General features: G+C 39.5%; 1 protein-coding gene across 1 annotated transcript in view; it reads left to right on the forward strand.

Annotated features, from left to right (window-relative positions):
• Positions 1-9,187: 9,187 nt before the first annotated feature.
• The window catches only part of BTAF1 (B-TFIID TATA-box binding protein associated factor 1), a 43,361-nt gene continuing 34,378 nt past the window's right edge, over positions 9,188-18,170 (forward strand). Inside the window, exon 1 of the mRNA XM_054382112.1 lies at positions 9,188-9,212. Coding sequence (XP_054238087.1) covers positions 9,199-9,212 — 14 coding nt within the window. The 5' untranslated portion in view covers positions 9,188-9,198. The remainder of the gene's footprint in view (positions 9,213-18,170) is intronic.

Consider the following 18,170-nt stretch of genomic DNA (forward strand, 5'->3'; position numbering starts at 1 on the left):
TCAAATTGTGCTTTTCAGTAATCTGAATATCCCATCCTGATGGTACAATTTTTCCTGATCTCATAGGTTATATGTTTTGGAATGGTGGCCCGATGCAGGTAGATTTCACAGTTTCCTCAGCAACACATCCAAATGAAGTAGCTTCTGTCTCAGCTGGCCAAGGTTATTGGTGCCCATATATTTACATGTGCCTATATACTTAGCACAGTTGTTTGTCAGTCATATGTCTTGTTCTCCAGTTCTATTTTTAACTCCTTTGTTTTTACATCACAGCAGAATAATGTAATCAGGATAGAAGAATAACCTCTTCAGGTAAGCTGCTTTTAAAAGTCATGTTCTGAACAGTCTCCTCTAAACCACCAGTTCAGTAGGACTCAAGAAGGTAGTGCAACAAATAGAACTAAATTTGTGCCAGCAACTGCACATTAGCACCAACAGCTCCTACTGTGGATAAAGAATTCTGAGTTCCAAGGATGGAAAACAGTATTAATGTAATACTTTAGTAAATATTTTAAATACATTTTTAGTTTATTACCACATTCTAATAATATTTTAAAATACATCGCAATAAATAAGGATAAAGCAAGACCATGATATTAACATTTAAAATGAATGCTAGATGTATGTGATGCAGTTAAATTGCTTCAAATGCAGCATACCTGTAAAACATAAAGCTTAAGGTATACCCTAGAAAATGAGGGTAACTGCTCACAGCTAGAACACACAGGAAATTTTTGCCTTTTAACAGCAGCATAAACCCCAGATTTCTGTATTTGTGGTTCTATTACTACTAAATAAGGACTAGATTTGAAAAGTGTGGAACATCTGGCAACTCCTGTTTTGTGACACATTCCAAAATCAAAGGATTCTGTGGAGATAAATTCAGACTGCAACTGCCACATTGCCTGTGCAACCGATAGAACAACTCTTGCTTTGTTCATTGTACAAAGTAAGTAGTTCTCTCATTTTCAGGGCAGCTAGTCAATTGTATTTCCCATTAAATCTCTGTGAGTGTCATTCATGTGTTCTCAAGAATGAAGCTGTATATATAAACTGGTTGATGGACTGAGCACTAAATGTTAAAAGGCACTTGTTCTTTGGCTTGCTTTTTTGTTTTTTAAAGAGGTCAACTGAGAGGCCTCATCTCAAGTACTGTGTGAAGTTCTGGGCCCCTCACTTCAAAAAAGATATTGAGGTGCTGGAGCGGGTCCAGAAGAGAGCAACGAGACTGGTGAAGGGACCAGAGGGAAAGTTTTCTGAGAGGCTGGGGTTGTTTAGCCTGGAGAAGAGGAGGCTCAGGAGACCTTATCACACTCTACAACTACCTGAAGGGAAACTGAAGTAAGGTGGGGGTCAAGCTCTTGTCCCAGGCAACTTGTGATGAGAGGGTGGGGTGTGAAGGAGATGCCAGGGGAGATTTAGGTTGGATAATAGGAAGCACTTCCTCACAAAAAGGGTAATTAGGCACTGGAATGGACTGCCTGGGGAGGTGGTGGAGTCCCCATCCCTGGAGGTGTTTAAGCAAAGATTGGATGTGGCACTTAGTGACATGGTCTCATCAATGTGGTGGTGTTAGGTTATAGGCTGGACTTGATGATCTTGGAGGTCTATTCCAGTCTCAGTAATTCTGTGATTCTCTCTAGGCTTCTGTTTTAGGGGGGAGGAAGATTACAACATGGGCTACTATGTTGCCAAATGAGTTCTGGGCAGAAGACTGACTCCCAAGGCAGCCTTGTGAAAAAGAGGTCAGCTCTAGCAGGAAGCTAGAGCACGGATATGATTAAATTTATATGTAGAAGCCTGCATTACATATACAATTCTTTTAGTTTTGTGTATGAAGAATACAGTTATGTAAAAGTGTAGAAAAATTTGCATGTGACTTTTTCTCTCAGATGGGGCAAAAGAAAAATGATCCCATGGAGCCGCAAGTACAATTAAGTTCCCTTTCTGTTTGTTTCCCTTGTAAGTAACTCCTAGCAAGCTGCAGGATTTTTTTTCATGTGCAGAAGTGGTCAGTGATACAATTCAGATTTGGAGTGCACTACTACGATCAGGACCAGTGGTTAAATCACCCAAGCACTAGCTGCTGAAGATCAGTTCCTTCTTAAGATCTCTTATATTAGGCATGCAGAAATACAGAGATCATTTGTAATTTAGAATCTATTTGGTGCTGGGGAAAGAGGGATTGTGTTTCCCCATCTGGGGTTCAGCAAATGGATATGAATCCCTGGCCACTGTAAACGGCAGTTTATTTAAAACAAAAAGTAATAGCTTTCTTGCTGTTATCAGCCACTGGTGTTACCTTTCTCTCCAGGCTGACTCTTACTTGCTCCATTTGTCAGTGGATCGTGCTCTACTGGTTCAAGGCTACCAATTACCAAACCTGCACATCCCTTTCCTCTTGTTGTAAGGAGTCAGAAAAAAACAGATGGCAAAAGGAACCAGGTGAAGAGGCAACTTTTCTCCTACAGTGAGAAGTCAATGGGGAAGGGGAGGGAAGGACAGAAACAATATCATTTTTTTAAGAGAAAAATGAAGGCAGAGGGAAAATTGCGAGGATTATCAGTGTGAGGGAAGAAATGTACAAAAAATGCATGTGTGAAAGGCTGGTGAAAGATTACTGACTATAAAAAGAGGGCACATGTTGGAGGAGGGGTTCCTGGCAACTTTTTATCTGGGTCTTCTAGCTGTGCCTGTGCCTCTGTATGAGTATCACGCTGATGTAAATAACTTATCAAAAAATGCAGGAGCACTCAGACTTCTAATCCTGCAATGAAGTCATGTGGGAGCTTAAAAGTAATTAAGGCTTTCCTTTAAGCTTTAAATGTAGTCTATATCTAGTAGAATATCCTGAAGACATTCCCTGCAGAATCCAAAGAGAATTTCAGAACATCAAGTAAGAAACTGTTCCTCAAATCTGTTTCACACATTGAAAACAAGCTAGGTTTTTACTGGGTATCAGGAATTCCATCATTTGAGGAATCTGATAAATTTATTACAAGTATATACTTGTCTTATTGCACACTTTCAGGACATGATCAAAGCACGCTATTATGTTGCTATTATTGCACCCATCACCGAAAACTTAAGCTTTAACTAATTCATAACTGTAACAAACAAATCTGAAATAACTGCCTCTATAATAAGTACAATAAGCAAATCAATGTAGAGTTGTACCGAAAGCAGATGTTCTTCCTTTATGAGGAATGTTGGGGACTGAATGTTCCACAAAGGGAGATGAAGGAGTCCCCAAGATAAACTTAGAAGTTGACACAGATGAGCTTGATCCTCATGCAGTTCTCCAAAGGAAATCTTCCAACATAAAAAAGAGAGGTTTTTACTTTGCAACTTACACTACCAAACAAAAATCTATATAGCAAAATTAACGTTTTAAGAAGAAAGGGTTTTAAGAAGGGAGTACAAGGTAAAGAGAGTGCAAACTATTGCTGATACCTATTAATCACATCTCAATCCATCTTAGGGATGCATATAGCTAATAGAAGAATGGAATCATAAACTGGTAATACAAAGTGAATGCTGCAGCTGATTCACCCTTGTCTACACACACCAGATGAACAATGGGACCACCATATCGTGATATCCTCACCATACTGGAGCTATTTAGTAGCATTTTTGGTATACAGTGAATATAATTTCTGATTTTCCGAAGTAACATACCAGAAATCTTTAATAGGACTAAAATATGTTCTGAGAGACAGGTCTTACAAATAAAAGAAAATCATTGTTTTCTAGCATTTAATGTAGTAGTTATAATAATAGCAAAGGCTATGTTCACCAAACTCGTTTTTAAAACTAATTTAAACTCACTAACCGTAGCAGAACTTGTGATGATGGCCACAGATTAGCTTTCTTTTCTATCTTTGAAAAGCAATAGCTTTTGGAAAGAGCTGGACTACATGTGAAACCTCTGGCCCTGTTTATTCAGCATTATAGTGTGTTTCTGAATCCTTATGTTGTGCTTTTCTATTTATGCTCTTTGTATTCAGTTTGTGCACACTGGAATTATATGCACTTTTTTTTTTTTTTTTAACTGCCCAGGCTCATGTCCCTCTTGCCTTAGCTCATGAAAAAAAAAAAGAAAAATCTGAACTATTGAAATTAAATAAATAAAAAAAACCCTTAAGAGACACACAAGTTTAGATAATAGAAGAAGTTACTAAAAGGTAACTACCTGCTTCCCTTGTGTTATTTTCATGTTGCATTTTTCCACAGGCCTATGCAGAAAAACTTGCAGATTTATAGGAAGAGTTTGACCTCATTATTTTCGTTTCTCTTTGTCTCTGACCCAGGCTCACTTTTGCCTGTTACCTTGATCCAAAAAAGCCCACTTAGATACTTGATAGGAGCTTTCCTTGCCATCAGTTTTCGTTCTGGATACGAGATACGAAATTCATTTTAATATATGTATCTTTATATGTGTGTATGTGTGCATTATCATCACAAATATACATTTCTCTATATAAATTGAGATCTCTGCTCTCCTAAATATCAGTGACAGATCAGGTATAAAGATGCATTTGTCCACATGATTTACAATTGCTAATCACCTAATATTTCAGTACTGTACATACATGTACATTATGTACATATGCTTTAATCACTTTCTTAACATAGGAAGTGGTATAGTTACTAGTAACACCAAGCAGAGAGGATTTAAATGTAAACACAAACGTTTGGAAAAAAATAACAACTATATGAAATTAATAGATTATACCATTTCCTAAAAAATATGCCACAGGAACAGTAAACTATGCAAACTAGAAAAGATTTGTTTAAAACAGTCATGGCTAACAGCTAGACTGAATTAAGAAACTTCCAGGTTTTATACATAAAAATGTGTCCAAATAAATATCAGTAATTTAAGTTATAAAATGCAGCGAAGAGTAAATCTGATTTAGAAAACAGGAAGTTTCAGATCATGGAAATAAATGCTGGAGAAATTACATGCCATGGTTAGCAAAAACGAGGTTGTTGTACAGGCTTTTACAACAAGGTTGATCAGTTGTCCAGAGTATCTGTTTATAATGGAGAAGGGCAAGAACTGCCTCTTCTGAACAAGTCCACGTAATCTCATGAGACAAAAGCCCTGGGAAGAGAAGCTCCCAAAAGCGAATCCCAAGGTTTCTATATATATTCGTCATATCAGAAGCCTTTCATTCAGAAAAATTGTCCTGAATGTACAATGTTAATGACATCTAATGTGGTAATTATACAGCTCTGGTGGCATTTGGAAGCTTTTAGATGGTGATTTTCACTAAGTGAGTGTTATTGCAATCCTTTTTGATGTTGAGAAATTGGAGCCCATCAAACTTTTTTCATAAATGTTGCTAATCTGTGTTGTGGGTGGCAGTGCCTTTGCATGGATTTGTCACTTCATCGGTATCTCTGAGGTGCTTTTGGGACTATGAGGACCTGTCAGCCAGCATTCAGCCTCTATCTTACAGTGAAGAGCTTAAAAGGAAGATCATGTACAAGGAGGCTCAAAAAATACCCTTCATCAATCAGCAGTATGATTCCAGTAACACCAGTAAAGGAGGCCTAACCTACAGAGATAAAACATAAAATAAAAACTAGGAAGATTAAATAATACTTGAAGAACAAACAATTAAGTATCTAACAAAAACTAAGAAATTTAAACTATGTTAGAAATAGTCTATGAAGTAACTGGTTAATTACCATAATACATAATGTCAGAGTAATTTTTCCCCAGATAATCAAAATAATGATTTAAGACGCAAGCAGAGAAGATGTCTGAACAAACTGCTAAGCAGGGACAAGTTTATAAGACTAGTTTCTCTTCAGACAAGATTTCCAAGGGAATGTAGAAATCAAATAAGACAGCCACTATTATGAAAATGGTCTTTTTTTCCAGACTAGGAGGCATCAAATATTATACCTACAGTTACAGAGAGGCTGGTGTGATCTTAAGCAATATAAATCTACAAACCTTCAGGAAACAAAAAACTAACTGGAAAAATAAAAGTAGAAGGCCAAAACATGTAGAAGATTATGGTATGTCAGGTTTAATCAGGAGTCATACTACCAGGAAAATTGTGCCTCTGTCATCTACTATTTGCACAGCTGTAGCACTTGAGAGTCTGTACCATTTTTTTTTCCCAGGGCTCTGTATGCATAAATAACAAATAAGAAAGCTGCAGCCACTATGAATCTGCAGACTAAGCAATGGGAGTTCACAGGTGGACACAGCTGGCAGGAGGATGAAAACAAAATAAAAATAATTGAGATTGTGCAGGAGGTAATAATCACAGCATACCAACTGACTGGAAGTTATTGGGTTTTATCTGATTTAGGAACAGGTTTGAGAGGGTGTGCTGGCACACAGATTTGCAGGAGGGGTTCTTTTGACATATGTGAAAAGAAACAGGAGAAAATACAAGAAAACTCCTTGGAAAATGGGTCAAAAGAAATGCACAAAAAGGATTAGGATGCCTTAAGGAACAGATGAAGAGATACATGGACAAACTAAAATTGGTTTTCACAAGGTGTAGGAAGAGGAAGGAGCAGAAGATTCAGGTGAGTAGTTATGTAACAACATGCTTTACATAAATGTCACATCAAAATACAAAAATACATGATGTGAAATACGAATGAATTGTGTTTCCAGAATGCCTTCTATTAGATAAATAATATATCACTCTTTTGGTCTTTTACAGATTCTTTTGCTTGGACTGCAGTTTATAATTTCAGAAAGTACTTCAGTACCCACCAATAATATTTATTTTCCCTACACTTATGAGGTAGGCTAATCCCTACAGAGCTATTAAAACCAAGTTTTATTGCATGTTTGATGTGCCTTCTGCCTTGGCTGCTCATAAAAGAATGCACAAAATGTTTTTAAGGAACCTAAGAGGAAATACATTGGTAGGAAATGGCACCTGAAGGTCATTTCAGTAATGCCCACAGCAGGACAGAATATCTGCTGATTCTTGGCTAACAAGTGTGGATATATTATCAGGGATGTTTGCTATACATCCATGTCGACAGCATTGAACATGGAAGAAAAACGTATCCACCCTCAGCCTTGTCCTTGCTCCTCCCTACCCAACTCCATGCTGTTCCACCTCATTGTGTGAAAACATACACACATCTCAGTCAGAGACCCAGGCAGATGCACCTGTAACCCATGGTGGCATATGATTGTAGAAAGGAAGATGAGTGTTGTTTTGGAGTGCTGCAGTACAAGGCTCTTGGTCTCCAACTAAACTCACTGTAATGTTTTAGGTATTTTGCTACAGGAGACATACTGAGCTATAAGGGAAAAGGCATCTGGGTTACTGACTCTGTGTGTGTGACAAAACCCATCTCTACCACTGAAAATGAAGTCTATAGTTTGATCACGTTCTGTGATGCAGAGGCCTTGGGCTGACTGATATTGCTGGTGTTTGATTACCACTATAACATGAGCTCCTATTCACCAGAGAGCTCCTTCCAAAAGGCCAGAAAAGCAGCAAATAGGAATGCGGCACCTGGAGCAAACCCTGCTAAAGGACTCAAGTATAGACTGGACCTACACAGATATAACTAATTATCTTGTTTAAAGAACCATTTTTAAAAGACAATGAACATGCAGATGGAATTAGTGTGTCTGTTTGGATGCATTAGTGGTGAATGAATGAGCAAACCCATACATGAATATTTTACCACAGGGAAAGGGAAACCTTTTGGTAGAAAGACTGGAGCAAGAAGAAATCCCTATAGAAAGGCCTGGTATGAAATATACACCACAATGGGCTTTAGAGGAAAGCTTTCTTCTCATACAGAATTATGCAAATGCATGTATTTGTGTAAGTTAATGGATCACTTGCAGAAAAAAATTACTATGTTTTCAATTTATCATGAGAAGTTATGTGTATCAGCTAAATTTGCATCCCTGTCTGGGATAATTGATTGAAATTACTAATTTAATAGTTTTGGCTTTTTGGTCTCTGGATCTGATCGAAGCTGACAGCTTGCACTTGGAAAGCTTGTTTTTCTTTCCCAAAAGTAACGGTAACTGCGGCCAGCTGCCCAGGCTACAGGCGTGCGCTTGAAGTCCTATTCTGCTCTACCCAGCCGCTCTACGCCCTGCCGGGAGGGGAGGACGATCTAGTTGTTTCAACGAAGAACGAGGCAGCAGGAAATGAAGAGAAACGTGGTTGCTGCCGGGATGGCGCGCGGGAAGCGCCACAGACCCTGCGTGGGGAGAAGGCGGCTCACGGCCGCTAATAAGCCACTGCGAATAATCAAAGAGAACCACCCCCCGCACCGAAATCCTTGCGGGAAAACGTCGGCGCGGTAGAAGCGACAGAGGAAGGTTGCCGCCCACTCAAGCCAAGCCCAGCCCCCGGGGGCGCTGGGCCTGCCTTCCTGCGCAGGGGGCGCGGCGCTGAGCGCGCTGCACGCCGGGTGCCGTAGTTTCCGCAGGACGAAGGTCAGCGCCGCATAATGGGGCGTAAACCGAGGGGCAGCGCACCCCGCCGAGTGGGGAGTGCGGCGTGAGCTCGCCTAGTTCTTAGCTGCCTTCTCCTGCCACGTCCGTGGGGGAGAAAGGTCACTACCCGGTGGGCTGGCAAGGAAACGCGCATACTTCGCGTTCTGGTGCCGCTCTTCTTTCCTCAGGGTGAGGGACTGGGGCGTTCTCCTTCAAGACTCTCCCTCCTCCTTGCGCACATGGTACGTCCCGCTGGAGGCCGGCTCACCCCCAGCAGGCTCGACAGGCTCCATGGCCGGTCCTGCTCAGTCTGGGCGCTACGTGCGCCCTCCCTCTTTGCTCTTAGAAGCGCTTTCTTCATTGGCTGCGGCCGCGCGTTCTTGCCAATCAGGAAGCGGCTATCATGGAGGAAGGGAATAAATACAAGATGGCTGCTCATATAAAACCAGGCATTGGGCTTCGCCCCAGCGATGGGGGGATAGAAGCTTTAACCCGTGCTCCGAGGATTGTGTATTTCGTCTGTCCGCTTTACTGCTGTGTCCCCAGGAGGGGCGAAACTCTGACCGTTGCAGGTCACAGCTGCGCTCAGCCGCTCCCCGGGGATCGCCGGCGGGGCCGAGGCCGGGTGCGGCGCCCGAGAGGCCCGAGCTAGGCCTTGCGCCCTCCTTCCTGGGAGAGCGGCGCCGGCCCCCTCCCCGCCTGTTGTCCCGCCGCTCGCCTCTAACGAGGCCCAGCTCCAGGCGGCAATGGCCGTCTCCAGGTCGGTAGGAGCCGGGAAGGGTGGGGAAAGGAGGGCTGGTAGCGGCGGCCCGGAGTTCCTGGCCTTCCGTGTGGCTTGGCTTCGAGGGGTGCGGTGATGAAGAGGGGTGTCCGGTTTCCGTCTCCTCTCGCCTCGGGAGCCTGCGAAGGCCTTCCCGGGATCTCCGCACTCCTTGGCGGCATGGGCCGCCTCGGTGGAGTTAAGGGGTGGCTGCGTGCTCTGGCGTCTGGGTTTGGTTCCTGGTCTGGGGTAACTCCCGTGTCTGGCGCATAGAGAAGCCCCCTCCCTTCCTTGGGCCGCAGGAACTCTTCTTGGGGTGTCTTGGGCTGCCTCCTGAATTCGACACTTTAGTTCTGTTGGCCAGCCCTTCCCAGAGTTAAACTGTTAGGGAATAGGGGATAATGATACTTATGAGTCTCAAAAACTGGTAAGAAACCTTTTTGCCTTTCAGAGGCCTTACTTGTAAAGCAAGAGAAACAAAACAGGCTTCCATGGAGAAAAGTGATTAGTGGGTTCTGGCTCTGCCTCAAGATGTTAGGTAGTATCTGCTTACACACATGTGAGCTGGGGTGTGCCAGCCTTTAAAGCATTCACAGATACAGAGGCATGCCTTAATGAAGCTGTTTTATAAAAAGCACAGAGCACAATTTTTTTTTTTTAATTTTTTTTTTGTCTCCCGTGTGTGTGAAATAGGTATGTTAAGCTGCCTGGCAGGATAGTTGAAAGGAAACCATAAATCCAAATTAACCTTGTGATAGATTAGCTTCAAGTCATGTGTTGGTAGTATTTCTGTGCTACCAAAGCGCTCTGTCAAAAGTAAATTTTTTTTCTGAAACTGTATGTGAGTAAGTTTGTAGTTCTGTGAGCAAAGAGAAGGTGTGTACATTTAAAATGGAACTCCATTATTAGGCAAAACTTATAATAGCACTACACCTTTTAAGACTTAGTGGGTGGTTTCGTTTGAGCTTTGTAGTTCCTACGCAGTACCCTTTATCTTATTATACTTGTATTTTTTTATCAACTTGTTATGTATTCGGCTGGTGTTGGGTTCTTTCCAAGGCTAGCCATATGAATCTCGAAGTAGTAAAGACTGCTGTAGTGAGACTGCAGTGTATGTTAAAATACTTCTGTAAGCCATCGTGTAAAATAGATCAGTATTCTAATTACAGCAGGGCTAGGGCAGAGTGCTTAAATAACTCTGTTAATGTACAGGTGATGTGAGGGCTAACTGGAATATCAAGATACAGCTTTACAGCTGTATGCTGGGATTGGCTACTGTAAAGGTGGGTTTCAAATTCAATTGCCAGTGTTTATTTCTGTGAAATCACGAGGCTTTCGTGAAAAGCAGTAGTGCTGTATGCAAAGATTTAGTTAACACCTGCTTGGTCTGGTAACTGACAGGAAAGAAAAATCTGGGTTTGGTAAGGTTCATTCTAAGCTTCAAGGTGGAGCACTAAGAAGTTGGTATGCTAATAATGTCACATAATACATTGCTTCAGAGCACAGTATTAAGATCAAAATGTTAAATAAGTTGAATGTAAGGTATAGAGCTTTAATAAAGGTTCTGTAATACTTCTGAGTCACTATCGAATTGTTCCACATGTAAACTAGCTAAAAGAATTGCACATTTTGGAGTGTTGTAACATCTCTGTTATTCCTGGCAAACTGGTGTTTCTACAAGTGTAAGAAATGATACTGTGTAGATCTGGCCTTGTGCATGTTTTTTAATGGATACAGCAAAATCTGTTCATAATCCTTTGAAGTTAAACAGAAACTCTTGACAAATGAACTTTTTGGTTGCTGGACTACAGAAGATGATGATACAATGTCATCGTTACTTTTGTAAATAAAGAAGTCTTCACCTTTTACTTCAGAACATTGAGTTTCTGAGGTCTTTTCCTTTTAGTTGTATTGCAAATAATTTTGTAGACTTACATACCCCATGATTCTGTTTCTGTAAAGAGTGTACTTATTCCAGCTTCTCTACCAGCTCCATTTAATTGTAGAGAGTGGCACTTTTTCTCTAGGTAGTAGCAGTTACATGGGGTTTGTTTGTTTGTTTTTTGAAAAAACCAACATAATACTCCATTGCTGAATGATTTTCAATATACAAGTGTGGAGCATTAGAGAGGAGTTTATTCAAATTAGTCTTTCTCCAAGGATCATATTCTTTGCTCAGTGCGTACCAAACATTAGCATTAACAAAAAAATTTCACTTGGGTTAGTTCTGTATTGAAACCATCTTTTAGAAAATAACCATTTTTGGAGATGGGGGTAGGGGCGTTTTTTGCATTCTCAAAAATCATCAAGTAGTCGAGTTCCCCATAAAGTTTAGTTTCTGCTGTCTCAAGACCATAGTTTGTTCAGGCAGATCGAAACAAATATGGGGAAGTTTAAGGTATCTCAGAAATGTAGGGTTTCAAAATACCTCAAAATTGAAGTGAGAATTTGCAGCTTTGCATCATAAGGTCATCTTAAAAATAATTGTCGCCTGCCTAAATTTAAATTACAAATACTTCGTTCTGTGCTACATGCATGCTTGTTTTGCCATATTCTCCTGTTATATGGATTGAAGACCTGCTTCTGCATAAAACTTCTGTGATGTTACACTAGAAAGCAGATCTAAAAGAATAACAGTAGATAGCTCACACCAAAAGATGGTGCAGAACAGTTGGTTTGTATATGCTCTCCACTCATAACTCTGTGCTGAAACAACTGAATAATGAAGAGTCCTGCGGAATATGTATAGGTGGTTGGGAATGTTGATGCTCTTTCTGTGAATGTGCAAGGTACTTTGGTAGACTTCATTTTCTGTCTCCAGTCTTAAAAATGTGTGAAATAGCATAATGTTTGCATAGCTAATAAAAAAAATAAAAATCTTGATAGTGGAACTGAGAAGGAAAAAGAGAAGTGAAGACTTCAGCTTCATTCCTACAAAGTGTATGATCTGAGTGAATAAATACAATGGCTCACCAGTGATCTTTTGAGGTACTTGAGAAAAAAAAAAAACACTATTGCCCATTTATGGAAAATGACAAGACCCATAAATTACTCAGAGTGATTGAGTTTCAGTAGATAATAAAACGTTGATAGTATCAATATCTAATAAAAATTCATTTGAGTTCCTTTCATATGTTCAAAGACACCAACACCAAGGTTGTTAATGGCTTAGTCCTATTTTTGAGGCACTTGCAGTTCAAAGGAGAACAAATATGCTTTTAAAATGTGATGAAATGCATGCAGCTGGTAGGATGCATCCAGAAAAATCACTTCTGTTTTAAGAGATAAATCTTTAAGTTCATCCTGAAATACTTCAGACAACCTCTTCAGGGTATTTTTAAGGTACTTCCTTATGGAAGTATAGGAGAGTGTATGGCTCTTGCAAGCCATTCTTGATTTGGTCCATAAATGTTTAGTACTAGTTTCTAGAGTTCTCAGTGTTTTCATTTACTTGGATTTGTGTGTAACTGGTAATATGTAGATTAGGACTGAGTTTTTATGTTACAATAAATAATGTCAGAATGCTAGGAGAGAAGTTTTTTGAAAATAAGCAGGCTTCATATGTTGCTTTTGACTTTTGAAGTGTAGAGCTGTGACTTCTAAAGAAACAAATAGTTGCGCTGAGTGACATCATTACTTGGGCAACATTTCAAGTTTAATACTGCCTCATTGGGAGATCAAGGTTCTTACGAGATACCAAAATTGTCCAGAATCTTTTATAGGATCTATGTACCTTTTAGAAACGTTCCTTTAGAGTTACCACAAAATTTCAGAAGAAATTATTTAATTTCTAGCTTCTTTATGGCTACTTCTGCACGGAAAGCAGGAGTTAAAGTGAACAAGTATATTTTCACAACTACTGAAAGGTGTGCCTGTACTCTCAGAATAGGCAGGTGTGCTATAACCAATGTTATTAAAGGAGTTCTGGCTCAAAAGAAGGAAAAAACATAGTATTTTCCCTTGTTGATGAGGGTTAACTTAGAGACTGAAACTGTGGACAGTAGCATACACACTACGGCCCAAAGGAGAGAGAACTGTGAAATTTCTGAGGCACCTAACAGACTGAAAGTGGAAAGTCAGGATCACACTTGGATAACAATTCTGACTTGCTCCAGCAGCTAGAACTTGATTTCTCACCAAGGTACTCCCTATGTAACCTTGTTGATATGTCTCTTTTTATTAGTATGTCTACAGCCATTTTAATTTCCTACATTTCCTAGTCTTTCTCATAATATTTCTAGTGTCACACATTTTTGGGCAGCATTGCTGGGTGTGGTGTAGATAATGTGTTACTTTACAAATGAAACTTGTACAAATTAACACTAGGGTTGTATATTATACAAAATATACATTCCATATCCAATTAATTATGCTAGTTCTAGCAATCAGTTGGTGTCCATGTGTGTGGCCACATGTGTGCAGTATATAATGCTGTTACCAGTGTGGTCGTGGAATTCTTGTTTCATTCCAGGTATCACTTTCACTGCCCTGCCTGGAAACAAGATTCCTCTGTTGTCCACAGGCTCCTACCTATGAGAAGTAAAACTGCAGCCCATTCTTCTGTGCATCATCACACTTTTTATGTTCTGAGTTCTGCTCAGTGATTTCTTTTTCTTGCTTGCTGATTGTGTAGTGGAAAGTTACTCATTTTATTATTTAACTGTTCATGTGTGCTTTAATAGGGAGCTGTGTGTTTTGAGTTGTGAAGCTAATCGAGCTGGGATTTGCCCAGATGATAAAATACCACCAAAGGATTATTAGGTCAACAAGAAAAACTAAAGCGTCTTTGTTAGAGTTAGATTAAATTTTATGGTGAGTGTCAACCATTGTCAAGTGTAAGCTTCAGTTTAATGATATTTTCTAGGTTTCTGGGCATTTTCCATCTAAGAAAGTGCCTGGAAGGAAGCTCTTGGGTATTGAAATATGAATCATACTGTAAACTTTCAAGTATTCCCTTGCATTCTCATGGGTGCTAGCTATCTGTTTTCCAAAGAACTCCAGGCTTGAGTTTGATACCAAGAGTGTTCTGTGGCACCACTAAGGTGTTTGGTGTTTTTGTGCAGTCACACAGTTTAAATGAGTTGGATGATATGCTGGGATAGTTACGAGCTGTTCTGTACCAGTTGGCCTTTACTGTCAGAAACTGCACCCTGGCCAGCTACATGTACTGATGCACACAGATGTGTAGAGTCCAGATAGATCACTTCATTGGCAGCAGTGATCAGTTCGCTGTCCCTTCCAAGCATCAACTCACTGAAATCAAGAAAAGAGAAATTTTCTTGACTGAAATCCTGTGGGGACCCAATCTTGTCAGATTGCTTACACTGGGGTGGTAAAGATCTTTATACAATTCAGCTGCATATCTCTTCTCATGGAAACGTTTTTGAGATACTCTTGTTCAACTCTGTATTTTGGTCTGGTCGTTAATTATCCTACTGGTAGCTTTCTAATGTCTCTGTAGTCAAAAACTTTCAAATCCACATCATCTGGTTTTTCGCAGGAGTGCCTATAAGGTTCATGTTAAATATTTTGGTAATTGTCCTGTTAAATAGAGATCAGGCCTCTCTTTGGAGGCAGTTTTAGACACCAAAGAACTGAAGATTAGCCTGAAGAACAGAACAAGTAATTTGTTGCAACGTTTGCCTACTGTGCCTTGGTATAATCATGTAACTCAGTTTAATGCTGAATATGCAAAACTGATGGAAAGCTGTGACTACACCATGCTACCTGGAGGGTGGCACTGAGTTAGTTGTATTGGCTCTTGTCAAACTATTTGTTTTCATGTCTGTCCTTTGTTCCTTTTTATTTTTTTTTTATTTATAGTTTTTGCTGTGATAATGTGGTGGAAGCACAAAAAGACTTGTTATGTTTAGGACTGGAGATCAATAATAGTTTCTATGTACTTTTTTTCACAAAATCTGCTTTAGTTAACTGAATTAAGTGTGCATGCATAGTCATTCCACATAGCAACATTGATTACAGAGATGATGTTCCCCTTTATGACAGCCAGTCATGCTGTTCTGATTACTGGGGGTTTAAATGAAATTCTTAGAATTATTCTTGCCTGAAAACTTTCTGTAAGAGATCTTTTTTGTTTTGTTGTGGTTTTTTTCATGCAGGGAGGGTGAGGTTGCCAGGTAAAATTGAGTGATAGTGGTCTAGTGATGGAGGAATCTGATCCAGCTTGGGATGGCTGTTCTTGTTGGTATCCTGATCAGAGACCTGCAGGTTATTTTTGAGTATCTCTCAGGTGGTTTTGTTCTGAAAGTAAGAATTCAAAGTTTAGTGTTTTCAAAACTAGCATGCTTTCATTAAATTCTCTGATGACTTGGAATATTTATGTGGGGAGAATTTGCTTGCCTTATTTAGGTGTCTGATGACAGTTTAGATGGTATGTGTCCTTGCCACTTCAGAATGATGGGACTGTCCTGCATACTGCTTTGTGGTTGACTCATTCTGAAGTGTCAAGCGCTACTGGGTGCACCTGAATTGATGTCTTTGTATCAGAAACATTTCTAATGAATTCTGCGTTACTGTAAAAGTTCAGATGGTATTTCTTGGAAGAAAAAAATAACTTTATTTAAATGCAATTGCTGTTTGTAAGAACTTACAATTTTTGCTCCAAGGTCTGTTTTGCTGATACAATGCAGCAATGATTAGAAAGTCTCAAAGCTCTCAAGTGAGAGGAAGGAGATATCTACCACTTAGTGAGACCATACAGCATGAGTTCACATAGAGGTGGTGTATGGTTGCTATCCTATGGAGAGGCAGTTGATTCAGTCAGACGACAGTCAGAAGGACTATCTAAATAGTTGCTTATGTAGAGTTAAATGTGAAGGACCTTCTATTTAAGTTCTAATTGCAGTAGTTAACATGCAGGAGAAACAGAGCATTTAATTTTTGGCATTCATTGGTATTAAGGGTAAATTGATGAATCTCTTTCCCTAAGTACTCACTGTATTCCTCTTGTTTGCTTGTGTTTTCTGTATGTTTAGAAACAGCCTGTGTTGAGCTCTTTCACAAAATAGTTAAAAATTGTATCTGCATTGTAGAGCATTCCACTCTACCACAGTGATTTGGACTTCTGTGTAACATTTGGGAATGATGTGAGTCACAACGTGCTCTGTTTCCAGCACGGTCTAGGATGAGAGGCAGAGGACCGCATGCCATTAGAAAACTCTTCAGTTCTCTTTGGCTTTAATAACCAGTTGAGAGAATGTTAATTTGTTCTGAGAATAAAAGCTTTGTCAGAACTTGGGAAATTTCTTTCCTCAAAATTAATTTGCTTAGAATTTTTAGTATTTTTTCATTCTTAATGAAACTAGGAATTAAGACTTCAATTTTAAAAAATCCAGGCACTGCTGATCAGTGGCAACTTTCTCAGTGGTACCCTTCCAGCTAGAGCAGAATAATTCAGGCTGTTCTGTATTCTGCTGCAACATCACCAAAACTTAAGAATCTTAATACTCCCAAAATATTGTTTGATGGTTGTACATCTGGGGGAGGGAAAGGAAGAATGGTTAGCATGCCTGGGAGTGTGGTTAGTCAGATACTGTTAGCTGTAGTTGCTAATCGTGTTTATTTTGTTGCATTTGAACACTAAAACCTTCTTATACTGATGTGAGATTTTTTTTTTTGCTTTATTTTGTGTTTTCATGTAAGTTAGGCATATCACAGTTTAAAATCACCAATTACAAATCAAGCATACTGCAGGTTAAAAAAAACTCAACCAACCTACCAATTGCATTTTTGTAGGTAATACAACTTCAAAAAGTTGTGGGTTTTGCAAGTGAAGATCTAGTAGTGTAAGACTGGAATAAAACTTGAGGTTTTTGAGGGTAGGCTGTCTTAGTAGTTTTTCCCTGTTTTAACACATGCGCATTTGAACAAGGTTTCTAGCTGAGGAAGTGATCTCAGTTGCACATTCTGTTTGACCTTGGAGATGAAAAAAAAAGATACTTTGATAGTGGGTGGTGGTAGGTGACAGACCTCTTGAGTATGGAACACTGAAGTTTCACTGAGATGAAAAATGAAATGGGTGAGTTTAAGGAAGAGAACAAGCAAGTCAGAGCAAGTTCGTTTAGGTTTTCGAACTGCACTGTGACATTACTATCCTGACTGTAGTACTGCAGTTCCTACTGTGACACATTAGAAGAGATTCTCAGGAGTAAGTGTGGTTTAAGCAAGTCAAAATACAAATTTCAATGGTATTAGAAAGAGATTTTTCTTGTGGGGTGTTTTTTGTTTTGTTTTAAATTATTGGAACTAATGTTAAAGGCATTTTTTTGTTAAATGTGATAAGTAGCAAGGGACTAGGCAAAACATTTGTCTTTTCCTATATTTGCTCAAACATAGTGTACATGTTTGAAGGAGAGTCATTCAGGGTACCTATATCCTTAAGTTTCCTGTCTTACCTATCATTAGGCTGGTCTAAGTGACTTTCACTGCTGTGTAAATTCCAGCTTCATATTGTTGCAGTGTTTGGAAGAGTATTTTTATGATTAAAACTAGAAGGAACTGTTGTGACTGAACTACATAGATTCTAGACTTGCCTTCAGTAATAACCTTCTATTGCCCAGTAACTAATGGATAAGCTAGGCACCCTGTTGTATCTGCCTCACTTAGAGTGGAGGGAATAAGGAACATTAGTTACTTCCATCATTGATTTCATTATCTAGGTAGTCTGTATCTTACATGATGACGTTTTCTCATTCAGTAACTCTAAACAAGAATACAAGATAACTATTCTAAAAATAGATGATTTGGGTCTCTTTCATTAAATGTAGAGTTACTGCAAAACCAGATCTGCTGGTTAAATTCCTGTATTTCATGGTGAGGTCAGAAATACTGGATTATTTCAAAGCTGTAAATACAACAGCAGGTTTGGTTTTATATTCCAGGTAGTTAGGGGGAAAATACGTGAGTAGTAAAAAATTGTAGTATTCTGGAAAAGCAAGA

This window comes from Indicator indicator, chromosome 7 (assembly GCF_027791375.1).
Source record: "Indicator indicator isolate 239-I01 chromosome 7, UM_Iind_1.1, whole genome shotgun sequence".
Classification (NCBI taxonomy): Eukaryota; Metazoa; Chordata; class Aves; order Piciformes; family Indicatoridae; genus Indicator; species Indicator indicator.